Source organism: Bombus vosnesenskii, unplaced genomic scaffold (assembly GCF_011952255.1).
Source record: "Bombus vosnesenskii isolate JDL3184/JDL3185 unplaced genomic scaffold, Bvos_JDL3184-5_v1.1 scf7180000014641, whole genome shotgun sequence".
NCBI classification, from domain to species: Eukaryota; Metazoa; Arthropoda; class Insecta; order Hymenoptera; family Apidae; genus Bombus; species Bombus vosnesenskii.
The window spans coordinates 22,355-33,716 of NW_022883569.1; the positions used below are offsets into that span (position 1 = coordinate 22,355).

The 11,362-nt window shown below is 35.0% G+C and overlaps 1 protein-coding gene across 1 annotated transcript; it reads left to right on the plus strand.

Moving 5' to 3' along the window:
• Window positions 1-776: 776 nt before the first annotated feature.
• On the plus strand, window positions 777-4,056 carry LOC117240467 (translation machinery-associated protein 16 homolog). Its single transcript, XM_033506495.1, has 3 exons — window positions 777-975; window positions 3,726-3,817; window positions 3,935-4,056. Exons 1-3 carry the CDS (start codon window positions 931-933, stop codon window positions 4,035-4,037), a joined length of 240 nt encoding a protein of 79 aa, XP_033362386.1. The 5' UTR covers window positions 777-930; the 3' UTR covers window positions 4,038-4,056.
• The last annotated feature ends 7,306 nt before the right edge of the window (window positions 4,057-11,362 follow it).

An 11,362-nucleotide genomic window follows, 5' to 3' on the forward strand; every position in this document is an offset into this window, starting at 1 on the left:
CAAATACGAATTTTACTATACACTTCGTTTAAGACACGCCATTTTGCAAAACGATTATCGAAAGATTACTGCTTACATCGAGATCGAGAATAGATTCGCAGGAAGCTGGATGCCGCGATTTCTTCCCGCGCTTTACTTTCTTCCGAAGTTGTGATTGGTTGATTTCCTGCTGCCATATTCGGTTTCGCCGAGAATCGTGAACACGTACGCTGGAAGCAATGCGGGGTAATTATTTAATTTATTTCATAATATTATTTAACATATATCGTGAAAAGTTCTGAATATTCGGATTCTTCTGTTATCGTTTCATCGTATGTTAGCATTATCAGCTCTCGATATCGAATTGACAAACAGAATTTTTCTCATACAAAGTAAGTCACATTAAGTATATGTATATGTATAGTCGAAGCAATGCAATTAAAAATTTTTCCATTTTAATTGGTATTATTTATCACAGACATTTTACCGAGCATTCATTTTATAAATCTTATACATATATATATATATATATATATATATAACCAATTTATAATATATATATGAATACACACACGCGCGCGCACACACACACACACAAACACACACACACACACACACACACACAAATATACACACACACACAAATATACACACACACACATATATATATATATATACAAACAATAGAAATACTTTCGTGTGCTATTATACGTAGTTCGATAGTTTACATTTCACGGGCCCCGTGTTGCACCTGCGTCGGTTTCGTTCCTGTTTCCAACGTATAAGTGTAGCGTCAGTGATTCGCGTGACGCGACGCAACCTTCAACGTTTGTTTTTCTCCGTTTATGCGTTGTGTGTTCGTTTGAATGAAAACGTCGCGAGTGTTGTAACAAAAACCACGGAAAACAGAAGAAGAATACGGGAGCAAAGGGAATTCCAGGCTACAGCAGAATGCCCATTGCCCAACAGGGTTTCGTTCCATGGTATTTCAACGAGGTAAGCTACCTCTTTTAGTACGCTTCAAGGCGCCTCTTTCCAACCAATTAATTTGCGTCCGACACCATTTTAACTTCGTATACTCAGAGAAAATATCGTTCTTTTGTATTTTCTAACTCTGATCTATGTATAAATTTACTGCGACGGGTCATTTCTACGGATTAACGTACCTTATAAAAACGTTGCGTGAAATGTTAATAATATATAAGTCTTGAAACATTTGTACTAATTTCATAGAGGAACGTAGTTGGTACCTTCCGGGTGGCATATTGTATGCTTGTTACATGAACTTTCCAAATATCTTACAGTTAAATAGTTGGATTGTTTACTAGAATAAGCAACACAACATTGTTTTTGATTTATTGTGAATGAATTTATAGAATCATATTATTTTACACATATACACTATCGCGCAAAAGTATCCCAACATTTGATTACTTTGGATATTATGTTATTTAATTGCACAATCAAATTGATAGTATGTACCGATATATAATGATTACGATCTGTATTATTATCTTATTCCTATGATGTGGTTTTAACATAGGTCGTAACAAAACGGTCAAAAAAATTCTTTATTCTCAGACTCTGTAGCCTGTAAGAAACGAATTAATTAATTAAGAATCTCGTTGTAACCTACAGGTTCGGAAAAGGCTGATAGGCTTTGGTCTACGTGGTGGTTGGGAATTTTCATTCGTTTCTAGTTCGCTTAGCTGATAAATAGTGAATGTGCATTTCTTCCAAAATAAAGAAGAAAGCGAAGTCGATAGAAACGTGGGTCAAATTTGAAATCATTTCTCGATTATGTGGAGGTTGATTAAACGCGTTGGTGTATATAGTGATGAGACGAGTTGATATTTGGTGTAGTCAAATGTATTTAAAACTATCGGCAGTACTCTTCTAACGATCTCCCTCTACCGAATTTAAATTCGACTTCGGTTGACGGTTGCGCGTAGCGGCGATATTGTTCTGTCCGGAGTTCGTTTATTATCAAGTTTCGTACCTCGGGACGGTATCAATGCCCCGAGGCAAAACAACAACATGAGTTACTCTCGATTCGCATCGTCCTATGACTCATATGCCGCTACAATATGCAATCGAATAAAGTGATAAATAGCTTGCAGATGTTTACGCGTCTCTGAAAATGTTAAAAGATATAACACGTTTAACGCGAAGTATTCGTGATAATATTTGCTGCAATTTGAAATATCTGCGTGCAGTCTCGTAGGTTTTGAATAAAAATTTATCTTTTATCGAAAGATACATACATGTTTTGGCCTATATATAGCTTTGTACTCTTGTAACCTAAAAGAGAAGTCGAAAAAAAGTGATGTTAACTCTTGCAGTAAAAAATTCATTTATGTCAATACTACATTTAGTGCACCAAGAGAAGCAAGACAAATTATTGACGAAACACAGGATAGTCATTTCCGATCCAAAAGAAAAACGCAACTAAAATAATATGTAGATAGCTATTAAGGCAATAAATAATAAAGTCATTGAAATGATCCATCATTTCAAACTAATATCGCTTCTCTTTACCTCAGAACTGCTATAAACATTTTAAATATCATTTATGTCTTGGTTCCCTTGCGAAGTTCTCGAAGAATTCGTCAAATGATGTCATGAACAATATAAATAATCGTAAAAAATCTATATTTGTGTTTAAAAAATAGGCGAATAAAGAGAAATAGGATAATCGAGACCGGTGAAAAGGATCAACCAAAATCCCGCATCTGATACAAGCGGAAGAGAAATCAATTTCTATCATGTCGCACGGCGAACAAGAACGCAAATACGGAATCTTTTGTATAATACTACTCCAAACTCTGTTGAGTTGCAGTAATAATAATAATCGGGTGTTGACTTCTGCTCGTTTTTACTTGAAGTTTGCTCGTTACCTCTTTGAAATTTGGTGGATCGTTTTCTGTCGAAACCCGTTCCATCTGACGTTAAAATCAATAAAAACAATATTACGATAAAGACTTTTATCTCCATTGTTGTCAACTTCCGTCAAGTCTTCGTTTTCTGCCCGCTGAATATAATACGGATTCCCAAAAACTTTCTTCGTATGAAATTTTACTAATGTACATTTATCAAATATTGCACATTTTAAAATAGGTTATCATTATAAGATTAAAAAAAAAATAGATAAAAATATCTTGAAACAAAAGAAACCAATTTTGAAGTTTGTTAGCCCGGAAATGTCATGGTAGGAAGGTATACTTCGATATTACTTTTACTATCGATAGGCGTCGCCGTCGTTGCTGTTATCATATACGAGACACAACAAATCACGAAATTGACAAATCACCGGTGATCCCCTCGAGTCGCAGTTCGAACGTTTCACAAATAAGTTAAAGAATTAAACTTTAGATATAGTGGTAAAATTTATTGTATGAATCCAACAGAGTGACGGTTCAGGGTGTTATAACAAAGAGGTATAGAACGCTGATTTGGGAGACTTCTTGTACTGAGGTTTTAGTCCCTCTGAAGCGGTTATCGTCGGGTGTATATCAGAGGCGCCTATCCGTTGCTATCTGGTTATTGTTTCGATAGCTGTGGCATGTAGGATGTTTTGTCTACTCTATTAGTGCTTCTAAGCGTGTGATACTGTCGACGATTCGCCTGTGCATGATTATACATTGAGTAAACGGATAGCCTGAGTTGGAGTTTTGATGATTAGGATAATCGAAACAATTCATAGCCATGGTAATATTTTAACTAATTTATTTTGTTGTCTTTTATAGGCCACTGCAATGAGAAAAGAATTCCTGAAGCCAAAGAAAATGATACACCCAAATAGCAGAAAGTCTATCGCTATTACGAAAAAAGCCAAAAAGTAAACACAATTACTATTAAATTATGTGATTTTGTTATGTACATTTCATTTATTTTACATGATTATATAATACTTTTGTGTAATAAAGAAGGAAATGGACAATGTGTTTTGTTTCAGAATATCAAATAGACAGAAGGCAGAAATGTCCTGCTTGATAAAACAGAATTCAATAGGAGAGAAAATATCGTGGATCAGAAACAATATGATTCCAGGCGTGTGACCCTATACTCCAGGGATAACTGCAAGTTTGTTAGAAACGGAGGTAAAACAAAAATGTATACACATGATGATACAGAGATTGTACATTAAAGATGTGATTAGTTACAGTTCTATATTTGATCCAAAGGTATGTAGCAAGAAATGATGAAGAAATGGAAGAAATTACTATTAAAAGGTCTATAGGTAGCAACAGGAGTAGACAGCATGCTAGGAGGGAACATATAATTAGAGTAGAAAGAACTAGGAGAATATCAGACACGTGGAATAGGTAAAGAATTACAGCCAAATTTATTTTCAATATATCCTGATGTACAAACCCTCCTTTATTTTTCAGAAATTTCTGATATTTTAAATGCAACTCAGTGTGAAATGTTATTGAATTGGAATAATGAATTACAGTGTGCGAATAATTTTAAATTTATAAGGTTTGGCGAGAAAGATTTAAAGAAAGTATTAGAACTAAGAAAAAGAATGAAAATAAGCCATATTAGACTATCCAAATCTCTATTAGCTATGCCTGTAAACAAGAAGAATTTATTCAGCAAGCCAATTGATTTAGATGAAAATAGTGTAATGGAAATAGAATAAATTCTGTAGATATGTCTTTTTATCTTTCATCTCTATTTAAAAACAAGAAAACAGAAGAAAAGCGAACAGTTTCGTCCTTTTTTGTTTGCGAAATGCTAAAAACCGCATTTCGTCTTGCTCTTATCTCCCACGAGAAACAGTCACGTCACAAGATACAAGAGTACGATAGAAGAGAAAAGAAAATGTTCGATTGTGAAATATACAACAAAACTGAAACATGCAGATGAATCACGTGCACGTTATGAATATTCTGCATCGTTTCTCCGCCTTTCCTTCATTTTTTTCGCTCGCTGCTCCATTATTTAAGAACGAAGATATAGTAATTACTCTCAAAGTTGTACATTTCGAAATGGTAGGAAAATCAATAGTACAATGATAAATATACGATTTTAAAAGCTTTCTAGATTTCTTACATACTTAGCATTAATCAAATAGCTTAGTATATAAAAGAGTTTACTTATGTCGCATGTTATAAATGCAGCTGCGTTCGTTACAACAATTCCAATTCCAAGGAATTTCTCTCGAAGATCGCAGTGAAGAATTTGCTTTGTTAAATTATTACTGGTATACTTCGTCAACTTGTGGTATATAGATACAATTTGTCAACCACCACTTTTAATAGCTTCTCGCTAATAAAAACATTTCGTACCTATTTAATAAGAAGCAGTATATTCTTAATTATTTAGAAATTTAGTTAATGATATTTAAAAATACGAATATGTTTAAAAATTATAATGTAAATATATATATTTCATTTCATGTTTTACTAATATATCTCTAATTTAGATTAAATATCTGAAACTTGAAAGAAACTTTTAAAACTTTCAATACATCGCATACGTTTCAAATTTAGTGCATAGTTACATATATATATACGATCGATCTTACTCGATCATCTTACTCGAAGAACAGGGTCTGCGTGTGGCGAGCTACGGGACAGGGACCGTTGGAATGTTTACTGTCGAGTGTTACAACTATTTCCTTCTTAAGGAGAGCTATAGAATTATTCCATGCCTTTGTTAGATAAAGCGTTCATCCTGTGACCGCGGCTACGTTCGGTGACTGACTGTCGCCTCGAGCCAAAGCTCATTATCACAACTCTCGAACAATTACAATCGGATTGAATAACTACAATTGTTCAATTACAGCTATAGTAGACTCTAGGTTACAATGTTGTGGGATTATCCAAAATTCCAAAGGCTCCGGTGTTCTTTCATCTCCGACAAATATATTATGGTATAGTTCCTATTTTCCGACCGCATGGAAGGCTAATAAAGATGGAAATATGGTCGAGAACTGGCGACCAATTACGATCGGCCCAATTCTAGGCCGCATTTTCTCATCAATCCTCGATGGGCGGCTAAGACGGGGTATAGATAAAAATATAAGGCTGTTGAGATATGTGTAATTTTCTGTGCTGGACTGAGTTAAGTAGTAGAAATACTTATATGTATATATCAGTGTGTGGAAGTATGTGTGTGTGCGCAGCGTCTCGAAACAAAGGAACGTAAACAGTCAGTCGGTTAATAGTCGTCGATGAAGAGTCGGGTGTAGAAGGTGCTGAGACGCGTGCAAGTGTATCGATAAATATATATAGAATCGTCAATGTAATAAATATATCATTATTTTAGTAATAACTGTCAATATAAATTTAATGTTCCTATAACATTATTTCGGCTTCAAAGATCCACAATTCTCAACATGGTAGAAGATCGTGGTTGCCGAGATTTAAGGTTATGGAATCACGTGTAACCGGGAGTGAATGTATAAAAGTCGATTTATAAAAAGGAATAAAAAATTGGAAATAAGTTCTGAAGAGATAAAAAGGCTATTGGTAGAACAAATAAAAAGATTTTGGATAATAAAGAGAATTATTTTTTGAAAAAAAAAAGGTGTGAATATAGAAAACGAATCAAGATGCCAAAGGACGACGAAATTAAGGTTCAAATATTCGATGGACGCGATTACAGAATGTGGAAGAAAAGAATATTAATGTATCTAAAGTGTAAAAAATGTTATGAACCGGCTACACGAGAGAAAATGGACACGGATGCGCAAGATAAGTGGGATGAAAAGAATCAATGGGCGATGAACTACATCTATAGTAGTATAGCGAATGAGCAATTAGAATTTGTTGGTGATCAAGACACTGCTTTAAAAATAATGCAAAAGTTTGATGAGATGTATATGAAGGAATCAACAGCAGTGCAAATTTGTATAAGAAGTAGACTAGACATGATGAGGTTGAAAGACTTTGAAGAATCAAATTCATTTTTCACGGAATTTGAAAAAACTATCAATGAATTAAAGAGCGCCGATGCAAATGTAAGCGAACGTGAAAAACTCGACTACATGCTGAAAGCACTACCAGAATCATTGAGCTATGTTGGTGACTTAATCGACTCAGTGAAAGAAAGTGATCGGACTTGTGAATTTTTGAAAAATAAAATTATAATGTGAGAAACGCGTAGCAAGAAAGAAAGTGATAGAACAAAGTTAAATGTATTTACAGCCGAAAAAAAGGACATAAAGTGCTATGGCTGTGGAAAGTACGGTCACATGGCAAAAAATTGTACAAACACGTATAGAGGCGGAAACAATGGCGCAAACAATGGAAGAACGCAACGGCAAGGAGGTGCGTATCAGACGCAGTAGAATAGGGGTCGCGGCGGACGAAGTTTTGGCCAAAGAAGACGAGGATACGGCCAACGAGGATTTGGCCAACGAGGACAAAGCAGAGGCCGGCAACAACGCTACAACGAGGCAAGTCAACACGACGCAAATTATTCACACAACGAGGGCTACGACGACCAAGAAATTGGATCTTTCCTAACGAGAGTAGAGCGCGAAAATAATAAAAATGAAATTACGGTATGAACTAGCGATACGCGAAAAATAGATTGGATATTGGATAGTGGATGTTCAGATCACATTATATATAATGACTCTTATTTTGTTGAGTACGAAAATTTAAAAACCCCGATAAATGTGAAGTTAGGAGACGGTAGAAGTCTAAAAGGAACAAAAGTCGGAAAAATTTTAACTTACTTTGAAGTAAACAAAAGGAGGATTAAAATTAGAATGTCTAATGTATTTTACGTGAAAGAAATGGATAATAACTTAATTAGCTATGCGAGAGTAACGAATGAAAATAAGATAGTCTCAGCAGGAAATACTTTAAAGATATATAACAAATACAGAAAGTTGATAGGGATAGCATTCAAAGATCATGGTTTATATAAGATAAGTAGTTACATTGAAAGGCAAGAATCTCATGTTAAAAATGTAGAAATGTACCCTTCCAAAATAACCGTAGAAGAGCACGCGAGATTTTAGAATTAGTACATACCGATTTAAATGGACCTCATAATAATACCGGGTTTGATGGATCCAAATATTTCTTGACATTTATAGATGACTACAGTAAGTGTGCATTGATTTATACTTTGGAATCAAAAGGTGAAGTTTACAATTGCTTCCTTGATTACATAAACAAAGTCGAAAATCTTACTGGTAAAAAGATAAAGAGATTAAGATACGATAATGGAAAAGAATATATGAACAAAAGCATGTACAATCTAACTAGGGAAAAGGGAATTGTCGTAGAACCATGCCCACCTTATGTTCACGAGTTAAATGGAACAGCTGAGTGCTACAATAGAACAATCATGAATTCCGCTAGATGCTTATTACATGATTCAAAGCTGAATATTAAATATTGGCCGGAAATAGTTAGAGCCGCGGCGTACTTAAAAAATAGAACCGTTACAAACACATATGAAAATAAAACACCATTTGAAATATTTTTAAAAAGGAAACCGAATATAAATAATTTAAGATTGTACGGAAGTAGAGTTTTCGGAAGAATACCCGAAGTTAAAAGAAATTCGAAATGGGACAAAAAAAGCAGACACTGGGATACTTGTAGGTTATGAAAACAATGGATATAGGATACTAGTTAATAATAAAATTGTAATTGCAAGACACGTAGAATTTATAGGTGAAGATGATAATGTAGTAGGATTTCGAGGAGAAGATGGACCAGGCAATGAGACAGAAAAGGTTTTTGACGAACATTCGGATGTAAACGAAAAGGTCGAGCAGGTTGCAATAAAAAAGGAGAGAAATCTAAGTAACGAATCAGAAGAAAAACTTGAGGACACAGAAAGTAATTTGAGAAGGTCAGGACGGGAAAGAAAGAAACCTCAAAGATATGGTCAAACGAGCTCATATTTCATTTATGTGAATATAGTTAGTGCACACAGTCCTATGAAACCTATGAAGAAGCTTTAAGTGGAGATGACAGCGGTTCATGTAAAGAAGCAATGGATCGAGAAATGAATAGTTTAATGAAAAATAAGACCTGGCAATTAGTAGAAAAACCAAAAGACAAAAAAGTATTAGACTTGAAATGGATATATACGAATAAATCTGATAATAGTAAGAAAGCGCGACTAGTTGTTCGAGGCTTCCAACAAAAAGAAGTACTGGAAGATTTATACTCTCCAGTAGCAAAAATGCAAACGTTGGAGTTATTACTATCTTATTGTTGTCAATATGGTTTGACGATTATGCAAATGGATGTAGAAACAGCTTTCTTAAACGGAACTATAAAATCGGAAGTATTTGTAAAACAACCTAGAGGTTACGACGATAAAAGCGGGAAAGTATGTAAATTATCAAAAGCGTTATATGGATTGCGTGAAAGTTCAAGAGCTTGGTATGAATGTTTCGACGAATATATGAAAAAATGAGGATTTCAAAGAAGTAAGAGCGATTATTGTCTGTATATGAAGTATGAGAGCGATGATGTTATATATTTAATTCTATTCGTAGACGACTTATTAATATGTGGAAAAAACATAAGAAAAATCGATGAAATTAAAAAAAAATTGTCAAACAAATTTTTTATGAAGGACTTGGGTGAAGTAAAGACTTACTTAGGAATAAACATTGAATACGATAATAAGAAGTGTGAGATGAAACTGGATCAAAGTAGTTATATAGAGTCATTAGCGAAACATTATAATATAGAAAACAGTAAATTATATTTTACACCAATGGAACAAAACTTAAGTTTAGAACCCGCACAATCAGCTTTAGACGATATAAGATATAGAAATCTCATAGGAGCTTTGTTATATATTAGTACTGGAACAAGATTAGACGTTAGCTATAGTGTAAATTATTTAACTCGATTTCAAAACAGTTACAACGAGACCCACTATAAATATGCAGCACAAAAAATTAAGGAGGTGTGTGGAGATATGTGTAATTTTCTGTGCTGGACTGAGTTAAGTGCGTAGTAGAAATACTTATATGTATATATCAGTGTGTGGAAGTATGTGTGTGTGCGCAGCGTCTCGAAACAAAGGAATGTAAACAGTCAGTCGGTTAAGAGTCGTCGATGAAGAGTCGGGTGTAGAAGGTTCTGAGACGCGTGCAAGTGTGAATCGATAAATATATATAGAATCGTTCATGTAATAAATATATCATTATTTTAGTAATAACTGTCAATATACATTTAATGTTCCTATAACATTATTTCGGCTTCAAAGATCCACAATTCTCAACAGAGGCACAAAGGATTTACATCCGAAAGTGGATGTAAAATCAATATTGACCTAATGAGCGCAGCCTTAAATTATAGTAAAAGAAATCGAAGGGGAATTTTCACAATATTGGACATCTCTAAGGCCTTCGATACTATACCCCATTCAGCTATAAAACCATGTCTGGCGAGAAAAGGCGTTCCGGCCCCCATAATTGAAATTATAAATGAAATGTACAAAGGATGTAAAACTACGATCAAAACGAATAATAATATAGAGGTCGAGGTAGAAGTTCTCAGAGGAGTCAAGCAGGGTGATCCTTTATGCCCGCTGCTATTTTACTTGTGTCTCGAACCGCTGCTTGAAGTAATCGAAAAGAATATCGGAGGCATTAATATAAATGAAGGGAACAAAGTCTCTGTGTTGGCCTTCGCAGACGATATCGTCTTGCTTGGTGAAAATACGAGGGCGGCACAAAGCCAGATAGACGAGCTTCAGAAATCCCTGGAGAGGTCGGGGCATGAAAATATCAGCAGAGAAAAGTCAAATGTTCCAGGTAATAGCGAAAAAGACACCTGGTTTATTAAAGACCCGGCAATAAAAATTGGTAAATTAAGGATACCCGGAAGAATCCCAGAAAGAGCCTTCAGGTATTTGAGTGCTAAAGTTGGCTAAAGTGCTAAAGGCGAGTGGGGGAGGCATGAGGTAGATTTGTCCCATATCACGAATATACAATACAAGCAGGCGATAGAGAATCTGATTCGAAATTATAAGCCGCAGAAAACGCTCGAAGTAGGGGTTGAAATGAATCTAATATTACAAAATGATCTTCCCGGTTATGAAAGACCGCGAAGGTTATCCCCGCAAGATAAGGTCGAAGTCAACGGTCAGATCAAAATGTGGCTGAATGACGGAATAATACGCCAGTCACATTCCGACTATGCAAGCCGGATCGCGTTGATTGAAAAAAAAAGATGGTTCAACTAGAATTTGCGTCGACTATAGGCGACTGAATCGAAAGGTAGTGAAAGACAGATACCCGCTACCCTTGATCGAGGATCAATTAGATTTGTCACAGGGATCGATAGTATTCAGTACGTTGGACCCCAAGAATAGATTCTTTCGTGTTCATGTCGGAGAAAGTAGCAGGAAATATACAGCATTTACAGTTCCTACAGTATGAATT